General features: G+C 49.8%; 1 protein-coding gene across 1 annotated transcript in view; it reads left to right on the top strand.

Moving 5' to 3' along the window:
- IGSF3 (immunoglobulin superfamily member 3) overlaps window positions 1–26023 on the top strand; it is a 93196-nt gene that overhangs the window by 55887 nt on the left and 11286 nt on the right. The window contains exons 3-6 of the mRNA XM_014882810.2: window positions 3670–4080; window positions 4899–5288; window positions 6923–7324; window positions 10751–11155. Of these exons, the coding sequence (XP_014738296.2) occupies window positions 3670–4080; window positions 4899–5288; window positions 6923–7324; window positions 10751–11155 (1608 nt within the window). The remainder of the gene's footprint in view (window positions 1–3669; window positions 4081–4898; window positions 5289–6922; window positions 7325–10750; window positions 11156–26023) is intronic.

Raw genomic sequence — 26023 nt, 5'->3', positions numbered from 1 at the left:
TGCAGTGACCTGTGGCTTGGGGACTCATAGGAAATGCTGTATTCCTTGCTTTTAAGTGAAAGTACAAGCTCAAAGCTGTCAGCTGTGACTGGCTCAGAGATGATAGCACAGTAAATTTGCTCCCAGGAATTGCTTTTTAGTCACTTCTCTCCTCCAGCTGCTTGCTGCCAAACCTAACCTCGATGCTGGAGAGAAGGGAGTTTTACTGACACTTGCAGAGGGTCGTGATAGCTGCAGGGATGGACTTGTGTTTGGGGACAAAGAGGGAACAAGTCTGGATGCTGGGGGATATGCAGAGAAGGCTGTCTGGATTGGCACGTTGAGAAGAAAGGAAGAACAGGCAGGAACTGAGTGAGAAAGAGCAGAAGGATGTGTCCTGCAGCATCCCACTTGGCTCTGATTCAGGTGTGGCTCTGCTCCCTTTCATACACGGAGGTGACTCTCATCTAAGCTTGTCCTTGCTTTCAAGTGGAGCTCAGCTTGCAGAGTGTCCCCAGAAGCCCTGGAGCTTTCTGTGGCAGGTGGCTACAGGATGAGTGTGGGCGGCTGGCAGCAAAGCCAGGGCTCCCAGGTGGGCACTGTGCAAAGACTCGCTCGTGTCCTGATCTGCAAACTGATGGCTGTGAAGCCTGAGCAGGGTGACTGGCTTGGGAGGAACTTCTCTTCTGAGAATGCAGATCCTGCATGCTCTGTCCTGCCCGGGTGAGCACCTTTGCCATGTTCCCTGCTTCCTTTTTTCTCTCTGACTTCCAGCCTTCGTCTGCTGCAGCCTGATGGGCTAAGCCTTGCCTATAGTTCTCTTGTTACAGAGTCACAGAATGAGTGATATTGTAAGAGACTACTGAAGGTTCACTAGGTTGTCTAATCTAATCTCCCTACTTGAGCTGGGTCCCCCAAAGCACATTACTCAGGTTTGTGTCCAGAAGGCTTTTGAGTATCTCCAGAGAAGGATCCTCCACAGCCTCTCTGGGCAGCCTGTTTCAGTGCTCTTGTCATCCTCACAGAAAATAAGTTTTTATTTATGTTTCTCTCCTCCTACTGCTCAGCACCACCTGGCTGCACCCTCTTGATGCCTTGCCCTTCGGACGCTTGCATACATTGATGAGGTCCCCTCTCAGTCACCCCTCATTGGTGCAGCCCAGGGGGTCTGTGCCTTGGGAATAGCATTTTCTCTTCTCCTGCCAACTTCCCCCTTCACTGAACACAGTACCCGAGGCACATCTTGCAGTGTAAATAAAACAGCTGTTTGTGCATCGCTGGCCAAGCATGAGAGTGATGGTGTGAAGCACAGAGCCTCCTCGTTGTCCCAGCCACGTCAAGGCTCTGACTTGTTCCTCCCCGATCATCTGATCCTTGAAAAACTGGGCTTTCATTTATCAAACAGGTCTCAAGTCCTCCTGGTTAGGAAGGTGGCACCGACTGAATGTATATTCATTCCTGCCATGCTGATGTAAGACAACAGCCTGAAGGCTGTGTGCAACCCAGAAGGTCGTACCAGTTCCTCTAACCAGGAGGATCTTGGTTGGCTTTTTTAAGTAAAGTAGCAGGAGCAATGCAGCACAGCGTGTCAGGTGTTACCACAGTTAAATTACAGTGTTAACCACACGCTGACACCTCCTGATTTTTTTCCAGGAGTGCACTTTGCAAAAACCTGCCTATGTGGGATAAGGGATGTTAACCCTCCAGGTGGGTTATGACCTGGAAATATAAAGTCATGGTTCCAGCTGGCAAAATGATGTCTGTTCTAGCCTCTAACCAGCTCAGGGAATGATGTGGCAGGTGCTTGCCTGAGACTCTGCCTTCAGACAGGCTTCCCAGCATTACTCCCAGGGAAGTGGGCAGCTCCACATCTGGCAAGCCAAGTGTCTGTCCCCTCTTGGAGCATGACCTGGCTTGTCCTGCAAAGCCAGACAGGCTCCTGGGGTCAGCAGCTCCCTGTGCTTACCCAGAGAGCAACTTGTGCTGCTGAGCAGGGCTGGGGGGCACACGGGGAACTGGTGAGGTATGCAGGGCTCTCAGATCAGGGGAGAGAGGACATGCACATTTCCTTCACAGGTACCTGCTTTCACCCCATAATCTATTGCACAGAGGCTCTGAATTCAAAGCATCTCTGCAGGAAAGTCACTCCAGCGAGATGATGATGAGGCTTAATTTATTTAAATAACACAAGAGAAGTTGTAAGAGCCCATGGCCTGAGGGCGAAGAGAAAGGAGCCATGCATCTGTGAAAATTACTCAGTAAGGTTTGAAATGAGAAGTTTAAAGCTTGTTGTGCAGGCAGCATGAACTGGCAAGGTTAGTTTGTGCTGTCACCACTGTTTAGGAGTCAGGGGTAAGGGGAAGGATGAAGTAAAAAGGGTCCTGGCCAGAAACTACTGCCAGTAAGCAGGGGATGGAGGTTCCAGTGAGAGAGATGAGGGGAAGGGAGGGAGGAAGACGTGGTGGTCACAGGGACAGAGACAATGGTCTGCAGTGTAAGCAGCCTTACAAGGTACTTTAACTGTCAGGCAGTAACCTGGGTGATGAACATGTAGTAAAAGAAAATGCTCCCATCCAGATTGGATGTGGGAAGATTTTCCTCTCATTTACTCCCAGCTTGTTCCTTTTTTTCTTTGCCCTCTTCTGATTTTGACTTTTCTGCCGTAAATAATCCCAATGGTTCTTCACTGCAGCTCATTGCTCTCTGTAGCAGTGCCTGAATGAAACAGATGCAGCTTCTGGCAGCTCAGCTAATTTTGTCAAACCATCTAGTGCTATCAATGAAACCAAACTGAGATATGTTAATTATATTCCACTGGTATGTGGCAAAACCGTGGGCATTAACAGGCTTGCTAGCACTGCCTTGTCTGCAGAGCTGGGGAGAAGGTTTACATTCTTTATTCCACATGATGTTTCTTGAGACAGCAGTCTAGAAAGGCTTCTTTATTAAAATCCTGACTTCTGGTGGTAGAACCTCTTGCTAAATCCAAGCAAGGTTGGGGGCCTGCAGTTTTTGGTTTTCATGCTGATTTTAGCAGCTATATTTCCTTTCCTCTGGTTTATCAACTGGAAATATAGCCAGCAGTTTTGCTACCAAGTGCCTTGACATGGCTGTGTCCTGGGAGTGAGCATTGTCAGGATGCAATTGTATTGCTGCCCTTAGAGGAGCCAGTTCCCTCTGAATGCAGAAACCCCTTCCTTTGGCTTGGGGGAGGTCATTAAAAGATGAAATTATATAAACGAAGGAAAAGGGAGCAGGATCTCCTGACTTTATGAAAGAAGATTAACGGAAGTGAATACGTTTTGCTTAGCCCCATCAGTGACTGAGGAGGGATGAAGACCATGACAGGGCTGGAGGATGTGGGCAAGAGGGGGGTCACAGAATATGCTGTGGGGCACATGATGGAGGAGAGATTCCTCATGACAAAATGCCTCGATGGAGAATGGATGCATTAAACTGCTGCACACTTAGTTTGTGCTGCAGGTCATGGTCTTTCCCAGCCAAGGGCTTTGGAGATGATTCTGTTCTTCTTAAGATCTGAATGTGAGTTAACACAGTCTTGCTAACACTTAATGTTTAATTGCAGATGTAAAAAGAAACTTCTCCCCCAGCTCTCTTTTAAGCGTTTGGCCTTTACGCTCAGCAGCCGGCGTTGTTAACTCTGGGCTGTTTGTGTCCTCTCTGCTGCAGTGATCCCGGACTCGCTGCGGGTCACAGCGATCCCACAGACGCTCAACAAGGTGGAGCACGACTCCCTGGAGCTGAAGTGCGAGGTGTCCAAGAGCACAGCCCAGCACAGCCACGTCTCCATCGCGTGGCACCGGCAGCGGGGCAGCGAGGCGCCCGTCGAGATCATCTCGCTCAGCCGCGACTTCGTCCTGCGCGCCGGCAGCGCCTACGCCCAGCGCCACGCCACGGGGGACGTGCGCTTGGACAAAGTTGGGGAGACCACCTCCAAACTCACCATCTACAACCTCCACCCCTCAGACCAGGGCGAGTTCTACTGCGAGGCAGCAGAGTGGATCCAGGACCCGGATGGTTCTTGGTATGCCATGACCCGCAAACGCTCGCAGGGCGCCATCATCAACGTGCAAGCCACTGGTCAGTGTCTCCTCTGCTTTTTCTCCCTTGGCTGGGCAGTGGGAGGAGATGGGAAATGGGGCTGTGCCTCGTTAGGTGCCTGGGGTTTGCCATGTGCCCCACTTGGGGGGCTGCTGGCAGGGTGAGACAGGGCAAAGGAGGGCCCAGGCACTGCCTGCGGCCAGGGGAAGTGTCAGCCGAGGGCAGCAAGGAGGCTTGGGTGTCAGGCCCTGTCTTCTGACATGGTCAGGGATCTGGGGCTGGCACAGAAGCTAAAATATACATCTTAAGCACTTGGTGCTAGCACAGACAGTAAGGATTTTGGTAAGTTAGGAGGTAAGAGTGATACAGCAGAGAATAAAACTAAAAATTGCAGCAAGCACTTTTGTATTGCATTTCCAAGTCAAAATTCTTCTCCTAGCCCCTAGCACAGGTTCCTTCTAAGGATCTAAAGACCCAGCTGAACTCTTTGTTCCTCTCTGATATCCCCAGGGGTTCTGCCTCTTGACTCTAGCTGAGCAGGGTGTGAGTAGGACTAGGCTCCAGGCCATATTCCACAGTGGTACTGGATGCTGGTGTCACACCAGAGCTGCTGCCTGGAGGAAAGGGATGTGACTGAGGAAGCCTTTGCTTGCTCTTTGCTTGATGGGCAGGAAGGTGCCTCTCTGGCAGCGCAGCCCGCAACAAAAGCAAGTCCCTGACGTTTTTACCTCTGGTGTGCTTGTCTGAGGGATGTTGGCTGTGCAGGGAGTAGCAAGATGTGAACACCTCACATGAGGTGTGCTGGCTCTCCTGGTGGGCTTTGCCATCCTGACACGGGTCGGTGTGTCTCTCCCCAGACAAGGAGTTCAGTGTCCGGCTGGAGACAGAGAAGCGGATGTACATCGTGGGCGAGCCGGCGGAGTTCCGCTGCATCCTGGAGGCGCAGAACGTCCCCGACCGCTACTTCTCCATCTCCTGGGCCTTCAACAGCTCCCTCATCGCCAGCCTGGGACCCAACGCCGTGCCAGTGCTCAACAACGAGTTTGCCCAGCGCGAGGCCCTGGGCCAGCTGAAGGTGGCCAAAGAAAGTGACAATGTTTTTGTGCTGAAAATCTACCGGCTGCGCCTCGAGGACAGCGGCAAGTACAACTGCCGCGTGACCGAGCGCGAGAAGACCGTGACGGGAGACTTCATTGACAAGGAGAGCAAGAGGCCAAAGAACATCCCCATCACTGTCATGCCACTCAGTAAGTAGAGGTGTGCACATCCCCTCCTGGGGGCATTGGTGTGCTGGGCAGGTAGCTGGGAAAGATGTGATGTGCCCAGACCACAGCAGTACAGGAGAGGGAGGGTAAGAGTTCACGTGCTGTTCAGCAAGATGCGTTTTTTGTTGTTGGGAAAGGGATGAAAAGGAAGGATGTGTGTCAGGTTACTAGGTGGAGAGTCATGGCCCCACCTTGGTAAGACACCAAGCTGGCAGTTTCTTTATTAAGCTGAAGGTCCGTGTGACAGCCTCTGACTTGCTCCTTACATCTCTCTCCTTGCCTTACTCTGCAGAGAGCTGGGTGCTCTGTGAAGTACTCAGCAGGCATAGTGGGGAGACCAGCTTGGCCTTGGTTTATCCTAGGAGCTGCTAGGTTCCTGCAGGCTGTTATGTGATGGTGATTCAGCTGTCTTGCAAGACAGCTGTACTGGAAGAGACCAGGTGTGCTCCTTGAGCCCCAGTGCTCTTCAGCATGGAGCTCTGTCCTGGTCACTGAGTGTCAGCCAGCTCTGATGAAAACAACATTGCCTTGAATGTCTTTTATATTTGTCAGATAAACATGGTAAATACAGAAATAACAGATTGAGAGGAGAGATTCTGCTGACTCATTTCTTGATTTGCTCTCTCAAACTCTGGTAGTCGTGGCATGGCGAACCATGCGCGGGTTGCCCAGGCTACCATGGCACTGGGCTTGGACTACCAAGCAGAGGGTAGCTGCAAGAGGATTTTGTGCTATACTGGCCTCCTATCTCCTAGATTTGTAGGGAAATGCAGCCCTTTCCTCTAGCTTTTTTTTTTCCATCCTCATTTCTCCAAAAGAAATTCTATTTCTTTTCTCTCCTACCGATATTTGGTCTCATTTATTTGGCTTTGAAAATCACTGTAGCTAGAAATCTTGCATTGGACAAATGTCTAAAATGTATTGTTTCTAGACCCAGCCACCTTTCAGACAGATTTGATTCTTGCCTGTTATAAATCACCAGCTGTAGGAGCAAACGTGATGATTTTTTTATAAGGATGCTAAGTGTCCATAACTCTTGGATGGCAGCAGGAGTAACCAGCACCCTGAGAAACCAGCCACAAAGCCTTACACTTCTGGGAAGCTCAAGATACCAGATTTTTTTTTCAATGTTACTGAACAGTGGTATAATGTCACTAGCAGTGGGAGTCTGGGAGAGCTTCTCCCAAAAGGTGTTGGTAGGAATGGATGTGGCAAGATGGTGACCAGGATGACATGAATTGAAAAAGCCACAGGGCGCTGGAAGCTTTTTTTTTTTTGGCAGAGCCAGTTGCACGCAGTGCACATTGTAGCAACAGAAATTCCCTCAAGTTTTGCTGAGATCCCATCCCGGACCTGTGACCAGAAGACACGGCAATGTCTCCTGAGCCGTAGGCAGAGATTTCTCCCAGCTTTGGCCTACACCTGCCTTGAGTGTGCAAGTCACCAGGAGCAGCTCGCTGCCCACCAGCTGTTTTTGGATGTGGTCACGCATGAGGTTAAGACGTGCCTGGACCCAAATGCGTGGGCAGTCTCCTGCACCTGGTGGAAAGCGTCTCTGGCCAGCAGCGTGGCGAGTGTGTGTCATCTCCCCTGTGTGTCTGCGTTTCTCTCCTTAGAGACCAGCATCTCCTTGGAGATAATCAACAACGCCAGCACTGTGTTGGAAGGAGAGAGCCTGCGCTTTGGCTGCAACGTGCGCTCGGGCTTGGGGCCCCAGAGCCGCCTGTCGGTCAGCTGGCAGCTGGTGGACAAGCTGAACCGGCGCAGCGAAATCGTGCGTCTGGACCGGGAGGGCACCCTGCACCCCGGCGCTGCCTACGCCGAGCGCAGCAGCTACGGGGGCATCCAGGTGGAGCAGGTGCGGCCCGGCTCCTTCACCCTGGAGATCTTCAACAGCGTCAAGGCAGACGAGGGCCACTATGAGTGCCGGGTGGCCGAGTGGACGCGGACACTGGATGGGGAGTGGCAGATGGTTGGGGAGCGGCACACGAGCACCCTGGTGTCCATCACTGCTCTGGGTGAGTACTTGAGGCGTGGGGGGCCCTGGGGACTCTGTCCCCCATGTGCCTGGCCGTCCCTCAGAAGGTCACCCGCAAGTCACTGAGGCTGTTCTCAGCGCTCCTGCCTTTGCTTGCCAGCAAAACGGAGGCACCCGGCAGCCTGCCCACGGCTCCTCGTAGGTTGGTGCAAAACACCTGCATGTGCTGTTTTGGGGGCAAAGTCTGAGGGGTGGCTGTGGCAGGAGAGAGAGGGATAGGGTTCCTTCAGAGGAGAGAGGCTGCCAGTCCCGTGATGTGTTCTGCCAGTACTGGAGCTGGGTTTTGGTCAGTGCAGCAGTGGTGCTCCGTTGGCAGCTTGTGGACATCAAAGCCTCCTTGCCTGCCCTGGGTAAACATTGCTTCTGCCCACACCAGCTCAGGAGTGCAAAATGCTGGGCGTCTGTTGGCCCAAAAAGCAGAAATGGTGGGCATCTCTGACGGAAAGCATGAGTCTGGAATGGTCCTCACTGCCTCTGCAGGGAGGCAGAGCTGCTGGCTGGGAGCCACAATGTTGTCCGTGACCAAAACAAACCAGTACCTGGGATCATTGCAGCTGGTACTCTGCTCTGCCAAGGGGCTCCTCTGTTCAAGCACAGTGAAACCACATCAATTTAAGAGAGGACAGGTAGGGAGTTCAACATTTTGTATGAATTGTGAGTTACTTTGCTCCTCTTGGGCTGGTTCCAAAAATGATCTGCAGAAGGCTGAAGAAGGTGATTTTCAGAATGCCAAGGCTAAGACAATGAGAGAGCTCTACTGAAAGGTTGAGATAGGAATTTTGGCAGGAGGATGGGGATTGTGTGGCTTTTATTGGTACTCTGAAGTATTAATCTTAAGCTTTGACAAGATGTGTGTGAGACCAGACTTCATATTGTATTCTGATGAAAATCTTGCTTTTTTCCTCCTTTCCTCTCCTTTACTTTTGACCTCCTTTCAGAGGCTGTTTTGTCTGGAGTTAGAAATCTTTTCTGTATAGCTTCCAAAAGCAGGTAGGGATGTTCTTTTGTAAAGAACTAAAGGAAGATTCTCGTCTAGTTTCAATAGTGTGTTCTTCATGAGGTCAGCAGCACTGGCCTGCTATGAGTCCCAAGTGTCAGCCCTTCCCTTTTCTCTGCCACTTGTAAAAGTCTTGAGATTAAGCACTGAGATTTTAAAATGTGTCACTTCTACTCTTGTTAAAATTTAAGATGCTCCGAAGTGCACAGCAGTTCCAGAAGATGGGATGGAAAGGTTGTCCCACCTCCTCTGCTGTTGAATCTGTTGAGCATGTTTTGTCTAGTCCAAAGAAATTCCTAGGTCTCTTTAAGTAGCAAAGCTGAAGTACCTCATAAAAATACAGTAGAGAAAGTATTGAAAACTATTGTTTTGCTGCTGAATCTGGTATTTTTTTGTTGAGCTTAATGTTTTTGAAATTGAATTAAGAGTGCTAAGAAAAAGCAAGAGGTTTATGGCTTCAGAAACCGATGTTTTAAAAAGAATGCAGTAAATTTAGTGACACTCACATTCCAAGTGAAGGTCTCATCGTTTGCCAGCCTGCTGTGGTAAGAAACTCTTTAGCTGATGATGTTCAAACCCATAAATCTAACCACAGGGTGGTTCAGAAGCAGCAGCCAGAAGAGAGAGATGTGCTGTCAGAAGAGACCAGATGTTCCCAAACCTTCTGAGGCTCTGCGTGGCACGGACTTAAGTCCTTGTCTGGCATGGAAGGAGGGGGTGAGGGAGTGCTGTATTTTTGTAGGGAAGTTTTACAGAAAATCAGTTCACTTTTATGCTTTTTGTTCCAAGTCCCAAGAGAAGAAGGGCTTTTGTTTGTTAACCTGAGTGCCATGACCATGTTGACAGGGTCTAAGACCTGAGAAACACTTTTGGCTTCTGCATGACTTCATGAACTTCCTTGCCCGGGCCAGCTGCAGAGTAAACTTGATGGAGTCATCTGGTCTTGGTGAAATTAAGTTGGCTTTCTAGGGCTTTCTCTGGCTCAGGGTTTCTCTGAGCTGGGTCTGGTAACACATTTACTGGGGCGGGAGAGCTGCTGCAGGGTCTGAAGATGTGGGCTTACATGGGGCTGAGACGCAACAGCTCTGCAGGAGAGGCAGCCTGGGTCTCACACTACCCTCCTGGGTAATCACTGAACGTGCTGTGAGAGGCTCTAATCCCGAAGATTGACCTGTTTTCTCAGTAATTACACGTCCTGGAACTCTGGCACGGTGATGCCATGGGGTTGCAGAGGCACTTGCTGGAGCTGTGCAGATTTGGTGGGCTCCATGCTGTGCCTGGTCTGCCTGCAGCAGCAGGGAGCTCCTGGCTCATCTTTTTGAGCCAGTGGCAAGCTGAAGCTCCATGCTGATCCAGAAGATGTTCCTTTTTTGCGCTGTCTGGGATCTCCTCAAACAGTGGCAGCTCTGCTGAGAGCTGGGGTGGTCAGCACTGCAGGGAGAGGGAGAACTGTCAGTCCATGTGGGATGCCCCTTGGAGCCTCTGAAGAGAGGAGCTCTTCTTGGGGGCGCTGGCAGAAGAAAACAAGGTCCCTGCTGAGTCTGCTGGCTACACTGAAGTGATTGGAAGAGAAGAAAAATACTTCTCTCTGCAGCTTGGAACAAATGAGCAATGGAAATACTCTGACTGAATATGTAAGCCTGACTGGCTTACAGTTGACTAACTGGAATATGTTACCTTTTAATTACTAATAGACTGCTGATTTCAACTCCTAAACAAACAGAGTGCTGGGGATAGACAAGTCGAAGCGTATTGACCATCTTGCAGAGTGGCAGACATGCAAGAATAACTGCTGAATAAAGCTGTCCTGGAGTTGTGATCTGGAAGAGAACAAAAGCTGTGCTGTGTGAAGAACAGGAGCAACCAGCTTCTCTTCCAGTTTGCCTCCATCCTGGGGTTTTGTAACCATTGCCACCTCTAGGATGCATGTTTTGAAGGCTGCTACTCCTTGCTTTCCTCATTCTTCTCCAGCTGCAGCAACCAGAGGCAGACCTGGGGGTTGGGGGACAGGGTGGGACGCCCTGCCCAAGAGGTAGATGTGAATCACAGGAGGCTGAGTAGCTGCTCTGCCAGGTGCTACCCCCTTGCCATTGTGCTGCTGCATTTCCATACAGAGTTTTGGCAGCCTGCAAGGCAAGTGTCTCGGGGATCTCACTCCTCCGGGCAGAAGTCAAGGGCAGTCCTGCTATGGCTGCAGCCCGTGCTCACTCAGGCAGTCACTGCTGCTTAGGCAGTCACCACTTGTGTGTTTTTGCTCTGCTTTTCACCTCACTTGGCCGTAGCAGCTGAGAAGCTGACACAACCCGAGTGGCCGATTGCACCACTGGATGACCACGCTCTGGCTTTTGCATGCCCACAGCAGGGCCTCCTCGGGCAGCTGTGTCACAGCCCTCTCCTCTCTCCCCGCAGAGGCCGGATTCGCCGTCACCGCCATCTCCCGCACGCCGGGGGTGACCTACAACGAGTCCTTCGACCTCCAGTGCATCATCAAGCCCCACTACCCGTCGTGGGTGCCGGTGTCCGTGACGTGGCGCTTCCAGCCGGCGGGCAGCACCGAGTTCCACGACCTGGTGACGTTCACTCGCGATGGCGGCGTGCAGTGGGGCGACAGGGCCGCGGCCTTCCGCACCCGCACCGCCATCGAGAAGGCCGAGTCCAGCAACAACGTGCGCCTGAGCATCAGCCGGGCCAGCGACACCGAGGCCGGCAAGTACCAGTGCGTGGCTGAGCTCTGGAGGAAGAACTACAACAGCAGCTGGACCAGGCTGGCGGACAGGACCTCCAACCTGCTGGAGATCAGGGTCCTGCGGCCAGGTGAGTGCCAAGGGGCGTGGAGGGGGTTCGGGGGTATGTTGGAATGCTGGAAACTGAGAATTTTAGACTTTCTGTGCTGGCACAAAGCTTTTGAGGCTGTGTGTTGGATCCCACAAACCTGGGATTTTTGAGCTTTCTGTGCTTTCTGGCACTGACCCCCAGGAGAACACTGCTTCTGACCTGAGGCTTTGGAGAAGGCTCCCAAATTTGAGTGATGGAGTTAGAATCACAGGTGTGTAATTAAAATAGGAGTGTGTGATTTCACATGGTGAAGGGTTGTAAAATTCAGGTTTTTAGAATATAGTAAAAGGTATGAGACAAGGTTCTTGGGAGTTGTCTCTTTCTGTCTTCCTTCTTCTTCATGCTTTCAGGTAGTAGTTTCTGGTTGGACAGTCAGTGCTGCACTGCGGGTCACAGGAGTTTGGTTATTGGGTCAAAAGTATAAATAGTATAGGTGTTATTTCTCTATTGGACTGTTTAGCTTTAAAAGACCGTGTAATGTCACATGGTGGAAAACTTAGAATTTAACATTTTAGAATATAGAAAGCAATATAGAAAGGAAGATGGAGGTTTTACGGCAGAGGGTTTGTCTTTCTTCTTCACCTTCTTCATGGGTCTAGGTGGTACTTCTGTAATTGCATAGAAAAATTTGCATTATGGGCCACGAGTGATTAGTTATTGGGTTAAAAGTAAAAATAATTTAAGTGTCTGTTCTTAATTGGACAGTTTGGCCTTAAAAGGCCTTGTAGAGAGAGAGATACGTCTCAATTTTTAGCTTGTTAGCTAGAAGTGCTGTAGAACTCACTGTAATATAGATAGGAATTAATAAACATCTGAGTCTGAACAAGAAATACCAACTCTCAAGCATTTAATCCCAACCCTGGCAAAAAGAAGATAAAAATTTCTTTTAAGGGTATGTGCTGGTGCTGCAGAGGTCTCCTGTGAGTTAGGACTGTCGTTCTGTCAGTGGCTGATGTTTCTGTTGTAGCTGGCTCAGCTCTTCAACTGTGATGGTGTTGGAGCTCCTTTATCCACCTCTGGGGATGTGGGTCCTCTCTTTGCCTTTTGTATGCTGTTCCTGGGGTTTTCTTCTGGGAAGTGAGGTGGCTGAGCTCAGTCCAGTCTCTGGAGTGTTCCTGTGAGACAGAGGTGGTTGCCACCTCCATTTATCAGGCCAGATTCTGAAAAGAGAGGAGGAGAAGAACGGGGCAAACAGGATCAGAGAGAGAGATGTGTTCCCACCAAAGCTGCACGTGCACCATAGATGGGATGCTCCAGCTCTGGTCTAATAACAGGGTGCATCTCCCATTGTGCTGGAGGCACCTTCAAAAGGAGATGGTGATCAAAGAGCCTGATTTTCATCCTCAGCAGAAATTGAGCCCTTTTGCCTGAAAGTCTCCATGGCCACAGGTGCCCAAGCAAAGTGTGCAACAGCTAAGCAGCAGGCACCTGGTGTGGCAGAGGCAGTCAGAAAACCTTCAAGGTGCTGTCCCTGTACAACCACTGGGGAGAGTGAGGGGCTCTCTATAGGCCTTGTCACTGATACTTTGGTGGTGTCCCTATTGTGCATGAAAAGTGCAAAGATATGTGGCCACAGTAGCTGTGGGCTGTTGCTGAGTGCTGAGTGGTGTATTGCTGTCTTGGCCTTAGGGATGGAGTCGGTGTTTGGAGTGAGGCTTTTAACACCTTTGAGACTATTGGCTCAGGCCCTTGCTGCATATTAGTCCTCCTTTTGTGTTCCTATGCAGAGGGACTCCTGGTTGGGAGTCTCTCCTGGTTGGGCTTTGGGGTTTTCCCATCAATATCGCTCTTCATACTCCCTCCACCTTCTCCAACCCTGTCTTCAGACAACTCAGGGAATGCTGTGAGCTCCAGCCACCTCATGAGCTCTCCATCATTTTTCTTCCCTCTCTCTCCCTTGCCCTCATCTCCAGGTTAATCTTCTCAATTTATCTTGATTATGCTGCCTTGTAATACATGTTTTACTGCTTGCAAGGTCGAGTTGCTGATGTTCATCATTTTAGCTTACTTCCCTAGGAAACAGTGTTGAATGGATGTGGTCCCTGGTGTAACATGCTTCTTCACAGCCCTGTGCATGCATATCTGTGTGTGTGACAGAGAGAGAAATCCTTGATAACAGCTTCCAGAAGAGACCCTGTGTGTCACAGCTCAGGGTGGCAGGCAGCTCAGTTAAACCATGCTCTGGCAGCCTGTTGTTCTTTACTGGAGCAGTAACCCTCAAGTGATGCCTTAACAGAACAAGTTGTCTGGGTCTCCATGGTTTTTACCTCTTCCTGTCTCCCAGCTGCTCAGCAAACAACTGCAAAATAAATTGTAGCTGCCAATTCAGTGAGCCTTGCATAATGTTTGAGGCTTTATGGCTCTCAAGTGTGGAAGGAAGAGAAGAGGGACTCCTCAGAGCTCTCCCAGCACACCGTGGCTGTACCCTCTCTGTGTTTTGTTATTGAGGCAGCCTCTGGGAGTGGGTGGTTGGTGTTCTCCATGAATGAAACATTGGCAGTCAAACCAGGGACTGCTCTGGTTCTCTCTGGTTTTGCAGGTGGCAGAGGGTTGTACTGTGTCACTCCTGGGTCTTTGGCTGGATGATCTCCAGAGAGGATCCAGGATATGGGACACACCTTCCCCAGATGCTTCTGAATGAATGTCCGAGAGCCCTCCCAGTCAAACCTGTGCTGATGAAGTGGGTGCTTGTTTTCAGATAAATATCCTAGGCTTCTCCAGAAAGGGTCATTCAGGACCCTGGAATGATTAAACAGCTGAGAGCACTGTCTGTCTACTTCTGTTCAACTACTACTAGTCACCTTAATCTGGGATAACTTCAGCTTGCTATTTGGTGTCTCCGTCCTAGCTTTTCCTTTGCCATTAGCCATGGGTGCCTGCCTTGACCTATATGCTTGGGGTGACTGTGTCAACTATGAGTCCATTAAGGGACACAATAAAGAAGGCTTATCTGGAGGTCTTTTGGCAAATGGAGCCAGCATGTGTTTCTAGACTGTAAGTTAATGTGGGGATTCTAGTTCCCTGTCAAACCCCTGCTCCCTGTTTGAGTGACCTTTCTGTTTGACAGGTTCCAGGTGCACACATGGAAATCAGTCTACGTCAGCCTTTGAAGTGTGTTGAGGAGAGAAAGGTAGTTCAGTGGTGGCCTCATTGCTTTGTGAAATCCCACAAGCCTAAGGAATAAGCTGGAGCTTCTCCTGGTGTGTTGGTTTGCCATTTGAGTGCTCAGGCTGCCTTTCCTTGGCACTCTTGCAGTGGGGTGGTGTTTCTACATGCCATCTGTGCTGTGGCAGTTGCAGAGGTGGCAGTGCTGGTTTTGAATTGCATGTGTTAATGTGGCTACGAAGTCATTTCGCATATGGCAATCTTGTGGCAAACAGGTAATGCTGAGGGAATGCCAGCAGTTTGAAACATCCTGTCCTTTCTTATTCCAGGAAGAAATGAGCAGTATTTTGAGAAATGAAACATATAGGGGCTGAAGGAGGGAGCAAGAAAGGCAGGCAATGGCAGCATTAACCCAACTCTGAGTAGTAGGTCTGCAGGTGGGATAGCACAAGTCTCCTGTGTGGCATCTGAGCCAGATTTGGCCTTTGAGAGTGATGTTCCTGATCCCCTGAGCATGAAGCTGTCCTAAAGACTGGCAATGTGAGGAAGTTCCCTATAAAGGGTGCTGGCAGTATGTGTGAGAGGTTATAGAGAATTTAGGTATCAGGTAAGTTCAGCAGCAGTAGCACTGGGATCTGAGCTCCCTTTCCTGGCCTGCTCCTTAGTGTCATGCAAGCCTGCACATCTTGGGTTGAAAGCTCATGCGTGCTTTGCAGGGACAGATAGCTGCAGTGCTTTAGGGCCACTGCTGAGTTTTAATTTCTGTAGGCTGGGGCAGAAATCTAGGCTGGTGTGGGGGGCTGTTAGATGTGACTAGGGACCAGACTGGCTAGATAGCCTGTGGCTATTTCATTTCCCTACAATGCAGTGTTCTCCTTTTTACTTCAAACTCTCAAGATGCCTGTTGTTTCTTTCTCGGTGAGCTCATGTTGCAGCCGAAGGGGAAGTATTAGTAAAGTACATCTCAGCTCATACCAGTTGCTTCCCAGAAACCAAAGCTGTCAGGAGATCATGCACAGTAGTTCAGCCTGAACTAGAAGTGAGCCCCAAGTGCAGGGGTGGAGATTGCTTTTGTGTTTGGGGCTCCCCTTCTGGTGAGGTATCTGGTCTTCCTCTGGAAACCTGGGTCTTTCATCCCCAAGGCCATCATCCCTTTCCCATGAGGGTTCACCACCATTTTCCCATGTAGAGGCATTGCTTTGCCCTTTGCCTTGCCCCTTTCCAAGAGGAGAAGAGCACCCAGCATGCAAGGCTTAGTGTGCTGATACACGAGAGATCCATCAGGATTAGCTGTGTCCTGTCCTTGGAGAGGACATGTGTGGTGACTCCCTGGCACTTAGAGTTTTCTAGGGTTTTAGGGGAATTAGAGGTCCCTTTTAAGGGAAGCAGGTGGTTCCTTTTGAATCCTGGAAGCGTTTGGATTCAGGCTGAGCTCTCAGTGCTCACACTGAGATGCCAGCTGACATCACTGTTCCTGCCCCTTTCCTTGCACGTGGAGGGGAAACAGCACTTGGGCGCTGGGTCCTGCCTGAGGGAGGAAGGTGGTAGAGAGGTTCAGACTGGTGAAGGGGAAGACCCAAGGGCTGTCAGGCAGGCTGTGTTCCCATCTCCTCCAGGGACAGAGCGCTGACACAGCAGGTGCTGTCTGGGAGCAGCGTGTCCGTGTGGTCTGCAGGACTCAGACAAGGGCAGCAGACAGTGCACGACAGGGGCTGTGCTGCAATCTGGGCAGGCTTGGGTGTCTGCAGAGTGCCCTCTCTTTTGGCAAGGAGGCTTGGAGCAAATTTGTGCTGGTGTATTAAATTGCCAATGTCACTGTGTGTGTTACTGCACTTACCGTTCCCCTGCAGCACAAACGAGAGGGCGATTCAGCAAAGTCCTGGGGTCTGAGTGCTGGAGACTGTATCTGGCAACAGCACAATAAGAAATTAGGGCTTTCACATAACACCCCACCCTCAAGCACCTTCTCACCCCTTTCATAATCATGCACCTCCCCATGCAGCTCCCCACCCCTCCATCCTTGTCCCTTGTCCTGTTCCTTGATGACTAATTCTGGGTCGGGCACTCAGGGAGATGCTGCAATCGCCTCTATAAATCTGTCCTCTTGCTGCTGGGATTTTGACAGTAATGAACATGGGAGGAGGGATGGCAGGGGATGATAACTGAGCAGACACCAGGGGTGTTGGGCTCCTCACTGCTTTTTTGCAAGACAGTCTACAGCAGATTGATTGACCTGGGAGCCATCGAGCAAACAAGGCAGTCATGCTCTTCATTAGAGCATTAATTAGCTTCCAGAGGCTCTCCAGGGGCCTCTTCTTAAAGTTTGGTTTATTAAGATGTGTCAAGTTGAAACCATCATGGAGAGGGGGGAGGGCGGAGGCTTGTCAAGCTGGCTTGGAGGAGCTGGAGGTGGCTTTTTCCTGAACCTTACTTTAGGAGTGGGGCAAGCCAGAGCTGTGTTCTCCCTGAAGCTCTGCATTCAGGTGGGTGCAGAGCCCTCTGCTACTTTTCTGCTCTCCACAGGAAACCTGAGGTTGGCTGTGCTGGGCTAGCAATGGCCAGAGAAACCTAATGAGTGGAGAATGAAGACTCTTACCTCTTTGTCCAAGCCTATCCATGACAGCCACAGAGACACTATTCACTCTCATGCTCCTCCTTCTCTCTGAAGGCCCACTGAGCAGCCAAGCAGTGGATGGTTGTGACTATGCAGACTGAGGATGCTGGGAAGATGAGGGGGACATGAGGCAGAGGAGAATTGGAAAAGGAGGCTGCTTTATATACACTTAATGCTGGGAGAGGAGGACTGATTTTCAAATAATTAATTACCAAGACATTTGTGGAGTATAGTGAGAAACTTTCCTTAACTCAGATATTACTGTTAATGCCTTTAATCCATCTCATTTTTGTAATTCTTAGTAATTTCAGTGTTTAAGGAATCCCTTCATGGATGGATGTGCCTTTTCTACTACAGATGGCCAGTGAGATACTGACCAGACTCTTGAGTGGAGGCTCAAACAAGTGTTTTCAAAGGCCACAAAGTCTCTACTTCAAGCTGACACTTCTTGCTTCTGGCAGCATCCAGCAATAAAGTTAAGCAAGGAAAGTTAATGAGCTGGAAACTTCCTTACAGAAGTGAAGTCTGGAAACTGAAGTTTGCTGCTTGCTTGATCCCAGAGTGGTTTTGCTCTGTAGAACAGCACTCATTCCCTGCTTTACAGCTGCCTGCTCCATCTGGCAAATGGTTGTACTGCTGCTTGAGTGATGAAGGAGTTCAAGAAGAGCTCAGAAGAGAGGAGCCTGTTCCTCAGTAGCAGTGGCTGTGATGCAGAGTAGTCTCCTCTCCCCTGTGTGCTCAGGGACTTGCTCCTTTCCCTTCACTGCCAGTGGGGTGAGACCTGCTGTTCTTCCTCAGATCTGCTGCTCCTTCCTTCCAGCACACTGCACACATGAAATGAAGGGGCTCAGTGTTGCATGACCCAGAGCTGTCCCCTCTCATAGACCTGCATTACTGACCCAGCTGGAGCCCTTTTCCTTCTGCAGATAGCAGATGTAGGGTTGATTCTCCTACCTTGTACCCCAGGTAGTCTCCTATTCCTACCCATTTGCCCTGGGGAGCTCTGTTGCCACACTTGCCAGGTCCTCTGGGACAGATTCCCCACTTAGACTTGCTGTCACCTCCTTAGCACAGTTATTTATGCCAGGCCAGCACCTCAGGGTGCTTTTTCTCCACGCTTAGCCATCATTCCCTCCTCCAAACATCCCCGTCCTCCTGGGTGTAAGCAGCAGGGGAGGGAGCTTGTGCTGGGTGTGCTGCTGCATTCTTGACGCTGTACTGGGGATGATAACTGGCCTTGTTGGGTCAGATCTGTGATTCTCTCCCTGCATTTGGTTTTCCTTCTGGGAGCTGCTTGGCTCCTGTGCAGGTTTGCCTGTGAGAGCCTTCTGTAAGAGCCAAGTGTGTTGAGCTAAATGCAGTTATGTTCAAGGTTTCTCCTGGGACTCCAGCCTGGAAAATACACCCAGGGGCATGACCTGAGAAGTTGAACTTGAAATGGATGAAGCATCTTGGATGCATTTCACAAGGGTGAAGAGTGTGGGAATGCATCCTTACACCCAGTGGGACCTTAACCTGACTCAGCCTGCTCTGAGTGTGCCTACTGATCTTAGTGCAGGCAGTCTTTCTTTTCAGCCCCCCAACAAGACTGATAGTGGCAGGAGAGCTGGGCTATATCCAGGATATGCTGCTCTCTTCAAATTAGTTCTCTCCATGGTTATTTTTTAGGTCCAATTTTTTCACTTCCATTTCAAAGTACTCTCTGCTTTCTCTCTTTGATATCTCCTGAGCAGTTTTCCTCTCCTGTCTGCAGCATGGATATACAAACCCATGATGTCAGCCTGTTTGCAGTCTGTGCACATGCACCTTCTTTGATGTTGTCTTGAACAGCTTCTCTCTCTCCATACACTTTGGCTTCTCATCGATTCCCTGTTTGCTCTCCTTGGACTAAAATACTCTGCAGTGAGCAGTACTTAGATGGTGTCCAGCTCTAAAGCTTTGTACCTTCTCCTGCCCTGGAAGATTTCAAAAGCAGAGTCAGCAGGGGCAGCCCTTGAGGGAGAGGGAGACTGGTGATGAGCAGCTTTGCAGCCAGGTGTTGACCACTCTTCTCCTGTCCCAGTCTCTTCATGGAGCCCCAGTTTTCCATGAGGTGAGTGGCCTTGGGGCCAGCAGGATCAGTGCTGCAGCACAGTATTTCTCTTGCTGCATTCTCAGCCCTCCAGTCAGAGCAGGCCCCAGCCCAGGGGTCCCTCCCTGTATGCCCAAGCAGCACCTTTGGCAGTCAGTCCCTGTGCATGGGACCTGCACCATTTTTCTGTGTTCTGTATCCTGAGGAATGCTTCTCTTGGCATGAGAAACTGCACGTTCTGACATTGGTCAAAGGCTGAATTCCTGGGTTCACTGAACCTGAGATCTGCGTCCTTACAGCAGAATGGCTCCAAATATGCTGAACCTGTGGCTCAGGGTCTTTTATTTTAATGTATGTATGTATACAGAAAAGTCTTCTCTCAAGGCCATCTTACTTTCTTAAATAGGCATTTGGGATGCTGCTAAAGAAAATTGCTATTGTTTTCCTTGTCCCAATTAACAGAGAAGCAGGGAGTGCAGACGGTGATGGATCTGTAGCCCATTATGCTGAAATACATCCTCACTCCTTAAGAAGTTCAAGAATACAATTCCTTAAGAAATGACAGATGGCTCATTTCACTTGGTTGTTCTTCCAGCAGTAATTGTAATCACTAGTTATGGAAGCAGCATCATCCACGAGTGTTCAGTTTTGGGGAAACAGTATCTTCAGCAGCAATTAAACGTTGCAGTTCTCAGGACTTGGTAATAGTGGCTGCCAGGTGGGAAGTAAACTCCTGCAGGTGGAGCTGATCTGGCACTTTGTTGCAGAGAGGAGGTGATCCTCATCCCCGATAAGGGCTGCTGGCTGCATGGTCCTGTCCCATTCCTTGTGCTGGCACAGATCCTGCTGTGCACCAGCTCAGTTTAGTACAGCTGCAGAGAGCTAGCCCAGTGGCAAGGAGCAGTTGAAGGTGAGTGGAGTGAGCTAGTGCTTGGATGGATTCGTCTGGGGACTTCTCTTTGCATGGAGAGCAGCACCTGGCAGGGCTGGTGCAGGCAGCATCCAGAAGATTTCCCGATCCTGCCTGAGGTCTGTCTGGAGAGCTTGCTCTCTGGATGACAAGAAAAGGACATTTTACACTACCCTGAGCACCTCATGTCTGTCTGCCCAGCACTCAGTTTTTCAGCAGGAGCTGCCGAAAATGCCCAAGTCAGACACAGCATGTGCCAAAGTCAGCCGTGCGCTACAGAGTGCAGTTGTGTTCTGAGCATGCAACTGCACAAAACTGTCAAGCTTTTTTGTGATCTCAGGAAATCCAGCCTCCAGCATGGCATGGGAGTTGGTGTGTGGTGCTGCTGTGTGTGTTACAACTTGCTCTCCGGGTGCATTTAATTACTTTTTTTTCGTAATTGACGGAGCACTCCTTTGTTTGAAATCTTTCTGACGAGAAGTTGATTAAATATCTCTGTATGTTATTTTTTCTTTCTTTATCTTCAGTGGCTGTGGCTTGGTACTGAATTTATCTTTCAATGATCCTATCTCCATATTTTAATTTACAAGTGATCAGTGAGCCATATATTGTTTTCTGACAGCAGGCACAACTCATGCTGGGAGTCTTTTATTCCTCCCTCCCTTCCTCTCTCTCGTGCAGAACTTTTATGTGTATTTCAGGGTTTTTCAGGAAAGTTTCTGGTTTTAGGTTTGTGAGGCATTTTGCTTTGGGGTATATCTTGCTGTTCTTTACAATTACATGTTTTCTGTTTCTTGGGGGAAGTCCTGTTTTTTCCAGGCCAATGGCACATCCCAGCTGGTGGTTTCTGCCTTAGCCTTGGCTGGACCTGGGAGGCTGTGAACTTCCCAGTTTTTTCCATCCTTGCCTTTTCTGTATGTGCTGGCAGATGTATGGCTTCTGGGCTTTAAAGAGCCTTTCTGGGTCACACATGCATTCCTCCCCGAGGCCCTCCTTGGTTACTTGCTAGTTTGTTAGCTGCTCCACAGGCTCCAGCATGGGTGGTAATCCCAGGCTGTTCCCTAGCCAAGCAGATGTCCTTATCACTGCCTGCGGTCTTCACATGCAGAGATGGACTTGACCTGCTCCTGCCAGTGTTTGGTGCAGTCTGACTGTGCTGCTTTTGGAGAGAGGCAGAGCGTGGGGCCACTTGTAGATACTTGGAGATGATCAAACTTCTTGGGGCTGGAGCTGGTGGGGGTGCGGATGAGCAGGCGGATCCACTGTAGGGTTTGAGGAGAGGTGCCTGTTCTGCTTTGCACAGCACCCTCTGGCACCATTTTGAGATCAAACTCCACTCCCCGAGCTGCAGCAGCACAGTGTCCTTCAGTCCTGTGCCTGTGCTTGGGGCTGAGTGCTGGGCAGGGCTGTTGGACGGGTGATGGTCAGCATGGACGTGCACAGCTACTTAAATACCCGTCTGCTCTTCTGCAGCAGCAGCTGTGAGGCTGGGGAGTGTCTGAGCTGTCTGCTAGGCTGTCTGCTGGGCTTTGGACTTTGCAGCAACTTGCTGAACATGTTGAAATGCAGGTCACTTGGTGTTAGGAGTCACGGCCTCAGCTCTTTTGTCTGACCACATGGGAGGGTTCTGAAGCTGAGCCTTCCTCAGGAAAGGGTTAATGCCGTCTTTCCTTCCCACAGAGCTGCTCTCCCAGTAATTCAATCATGTCAGCCTGTTTGCAGGCAATAATTCATTGTTATAGGAACACTACAGTAAAGTGACAAGTTAATAATGGCAGTAATAATGGCAGGCAAAGTCTAATGCTATTTCCCTTTCTGCTGCTCCTGTTGCACCAGCAGCCTCCCATGTTGGCTAATGCAATTTGCAACCTCACTAATCCAGTTTCAGGAGGAATTGTGTTCAGTTAAAAGAGAATAGCTGGAGTCGGGAGCTGTGCTGCCATGTTCCTGCCTTCTCTGGGGAGCTTGCCCCGGTGCTGGAAGCCTTTGTCTTTACTTTGCTGTGATTTCTGTACTGTGGTTAAGCTTAATGAGCACAGTCCTCCTAGGAGCATCTCGTTTTCTTCCCTTCTGCAAATGCCTTTCTTCTGATGTCTCCTCTCCAAAAGGGCTTGCACATCTATCCCTTTTGAACGGTGGTTTGCTTTCAACTAACCTAATAAACGTGAGTCACCCAGCTCTCTCCGTGCTGAATCAGTAGGCTGGCGTGTACTTGCTTGACTCCATTCAGTCATTAAAGCAAGAGTCCTTGCAGTGTCTGGAGAGGTGGAGGAGTCTCCTCAGCCCTGCTTTGTGGAAGGGAGAAGAGCTGGCAGAGATCTGAATGTTAGTACATGTCTAAGCCTGTGGCAGTAACCTGCACACTGGTGTTTTGAATCCCAGGCAAACACCCTCCGGGAGGGATTCAGGCACCAAGTGAGGGAAATAATGCAGCACCTCTGGGTTGTGACCACAGGCTGACGGAATGGCTGAGTTTGTGCTAAAGTGCCCTTCAAGGTTGTACACTGAGCATGCTGGGGAGAGAGGGGTTCCTTGTAGGAAGTCACCGTGGGGCTATGCTCCTGGAAAAGAATCCTGATCTGCCTGGTAAAACCCACTGTATGGTGTTAAACCAGGGCTGGCCTCAGGTTGGGCTGGCCTCGTTTCTGCTCCCCCTGCACACACACCTCAGCACAGTGAAATCTCAGTGGAGGCTTTTAAAAGTAGGACATTCCCCCAGAAAACTTTCTGCAACATTTCATCAGTTCTTTGGAAGCAAAAGTGTTCTCTGGAGGAGCTCTCCCCAGAGAGCAGCAGCTTCCAAAGTGGGACGTTGCCTCCTGCTGTGGTGACAGGGCTTTGTGAGGACTCTGGGATGGTGGTGGGCATCCTCCTGCCCATCCTTCTGTGCCACAGCTGTTGGTTCAGGCAGAGCTGGCTCCTTCCCCAGTGGATGACCCCCCTCCTCCTTTGTGTGGGGCTTTTTTGGGGAAATGGTATCTTGAGCTGCAATTAAATGTTGCCATTTCCAGGACTTGGTAATAGTGGCTCCCAGGTGGGAAGTAAACTCCTGCTGTTGTGTTTTCTTGCTGCCTACAAGGCAAAATGATGTAAGGTGTTTGAGACAGAGCATCTTATCACAGCGTTTTTAGGTTCAGATTGCAAAGTGCTTTGCTGAAGGGAAATGTTGTAACCCCAGCTTGATGAATAAGAAACAGAGGGAAGGGAGCCAAGAGGCAGTAAGTCAGCAGAAAAACCGTGAATCACATCACTATGTCCTCCTCCTCTGATGACTGCTCTCCCTTCCCCCAAATATTTGTATAACTGTGCTTACCACATGCTCAGCTTGAGGAGACTGATTGCCTGCTTGGTGGTGTGGAGAAAACCCCTACTACATATCAGCTTGTAGAGGACCTGGCTGTGTCACAGCCTGCTGTGGTTTTAAGGTGTGTCTGACCTGAGCTCCCAGCCAGAGGTGCAAGCTTTGAGGGCCAGAAGCTGCCACAGGCATCTTGAGATAATGATTAAAAAAACTAAGAGGTTCTAACCATGACTTGTTGCCAATGTAAATTGAAAGCCTTAATAGCGTATGTAGGGCCAATTACAGTACATTAAGGTACAATATCCTCTTTACTGGCACTCTCCAGGGAGCCGGGAGACATTGTGGCAACAGGATTATGGTTTGCAGATGATATGCACGATAACTTCACCTAGACACAGGCACCTGTTCCTCTCACAGAGCAGATGTTTGGGAAGCTGTTAAGAGAACATCAGCCTCTTGACAGCACAGCAGAAAATGCTGGGTAACTGTGTCTGCTCACACCGCTGCACCCACCACCTCTGCTCCTCAGGAGCAGCCCTGTCCTGCCTCACCGAAACCCCAGCCCCTGGGGCACACCAGATCAACTCAGCATTTGAAGGCCAAGCCCTTTCCTGGCTCTCTGCCCAGGCAAATCCTCAAGCCAGGAAAGGGAGTTTCCCCCTTGTCAGTAGGGCGAGGTTTTGCTGGCTGGGTGCCTGGGGTGTCAGACTTCTTGCAACCTCATTTGTGCACCAGCAGCTACAACCATTTCCATGTCATGGCAGCATCTTTAAACGTGACCTGGCAAGCTGCACATGGCATGGAAAGACTCAGTTTGCACTGGAATAGGCTTACCACCAGAATGGGAAGAGATGGATGGGCTCCCTGGAGTTGTATTGTACCATTCTCATTACCCTAGACCGCGAACTTCAGTATTATCTGTTTTCCCATTTTAAATAATTTTTTCACAAATGCCAAGTGAACTTTGTGGATTTGTTGGTGTATCTGAACATAGTTCATGGTCAGCCCCATAGGAGAGCAGAAGTGTGAGCTACCCCCCGTGTCTTAACCAGGATCTCTCCCCTGCATGGAGAAGCTGCCCCAAGGTAATCTGTGTGCCACAGCATTTCCAACTTAGCATTTATCAGCCTGTGCTGATAAACTTTGCATCATTACTATAGGATTTGCAAAAGGTAATGAAGAAGAGATGGGTGCCTGTATACTATGCAGAAACCCGCATCAGGATATGGAAGCATTCGGCATTCACAGAATTGGAAAAGACTGAGAATGTCCTCTCTAATTCTGTGGGAGGGAAACAGAACCTGTGCTTGCATCTTCTGTGGTGTGCCTCCTTTAAGAAAATAATTCATGTTTGATGAAAAGTGCATTGGCAGGGATGTCATTACATATCACTGATACCTCTCTAATGTAGAGGAAACTTTGTGCACAGTGTTATGAACCTCTGCAAGAGTGCAGTCTGGCAAAGGGAGGACCTGTGGTTCCCTGCCAGGGCTTGCTGCTCCAACTGGTAGCAGCTGCAGAAGCGCTACCTCATCAATATCTTGGGACTCATTGCAAATGTGGGCAAATTCCTGACTGCTGGCTGCAGTGGCTGCCAGGGATGGCTTGGAAGGATGGAGTGTGTGCGTGAAATTTAGGATCTCATTTTTGCCAGTTAATAAGATTTCTTCTCCATTACTCTCAAAAAGATTTCTTCCCAAAGGTTGCATGGGAACAGGGAAAGCTGCTGAGAGGCTGTCTAGGAGTCCTTGGATAACCTCAGGGGTCCATGCTGTTTGTACACAGTGATAATTACTGTGATTAGGGTCTGGGAACAAGCCCTCACTGCTTCAGTGGAATACATCTGTCATGTACAAGGTGCAGGTCTGTTGCCTCAAACACTAAGATCAGAATTAGTCTGTGTCATTTATGTCTCCTGGAGGTGCCACGATGTGGAAAGAGCACTGAGAGGGGTGCTTGCCTCTCTGCAGCTCTGCTCTGTGTGTACCCTGGCTTTGTCTGTGTGTCTGTGTGTGTGTGTGTGTGTTGATACTGAGCAACTCACCACACACAGCATGTGTGTATATACTGCATTTTAATAGATATAGGGCTACTGACTTAACATACACAGTTGCTATAGTAACAAAGGTTTCCGTAGTAACGGTTGCAGAAAATAATCCAGTACCAATTAAAAATAAACTGTTTGGAAAGGGGGCTGGGGGAGAAAGGAAACTGCTGAGAAACACCTTCTCCTTTATTGGTTCATCTCCTAGGGACTTGGAAGATTGATTAATGCTCAAAATAACCGCTCTTAATCAATGGTGAGCCAAAAAGGTGGGATGAGGGTGGGTGTGGTGGCTGAGGCTGTTGTCCTGAAGTGAAACAAAGGCAAAGGAATGTGTCTGGGATGTGGCAGAAAATACAAAGGGGTGACACTGACTCTTTCCATTAGGCTGAAATCCCTAGGGAGGAAAAACAAGGACAATTTCCATCCTTTCCTTCTTCCAGTGTCTGCATGCCATACCACAGCCACGGAGTCTTTATTAGCATACTGATTAAAGCCACGGGCAATCCAGGCTCCAGGGGAAATTCTGATGTGATACCAGGAGCCTGTCTCAGATGTGATAGCGCAGAAAGCATTGCTGTGGTGGGAGTTCCTCCCATTTGAAGTTGTTTGTGCCCATCCTCTCCCTGGGCACCGTCACTCATCACTTGTGCCGACAGGCATCCGAGGCCCTGGTGCCCAGGGGAAGCTGGAAGCAAAGCACGATGCAAAGCATGGAGCCCGAGCCTTGGTGAGAGAGAGGAGACAACATTGCTTCCTCACAAACACAGGATGCGTGGGATGTGTTTGCAGGGTGCGGATG

This window comes from Sturnus vulgaris, chromosome 2, assembly GCF_052056855.1.
Source record: "Sturnus vulgaris isolate bStuVul1 chromosome 2, bStuVul1.hap1, whole genome shotgun sequence".
NCBI lineage: Eukaryota > Metazoa > Chordata > Aves > Passeriformes > Sturnidae > Sturnus > Sturnus vulgaris.
This window is presented reverse-complemented; position numbering and strand designations above follow the sequence as displayed.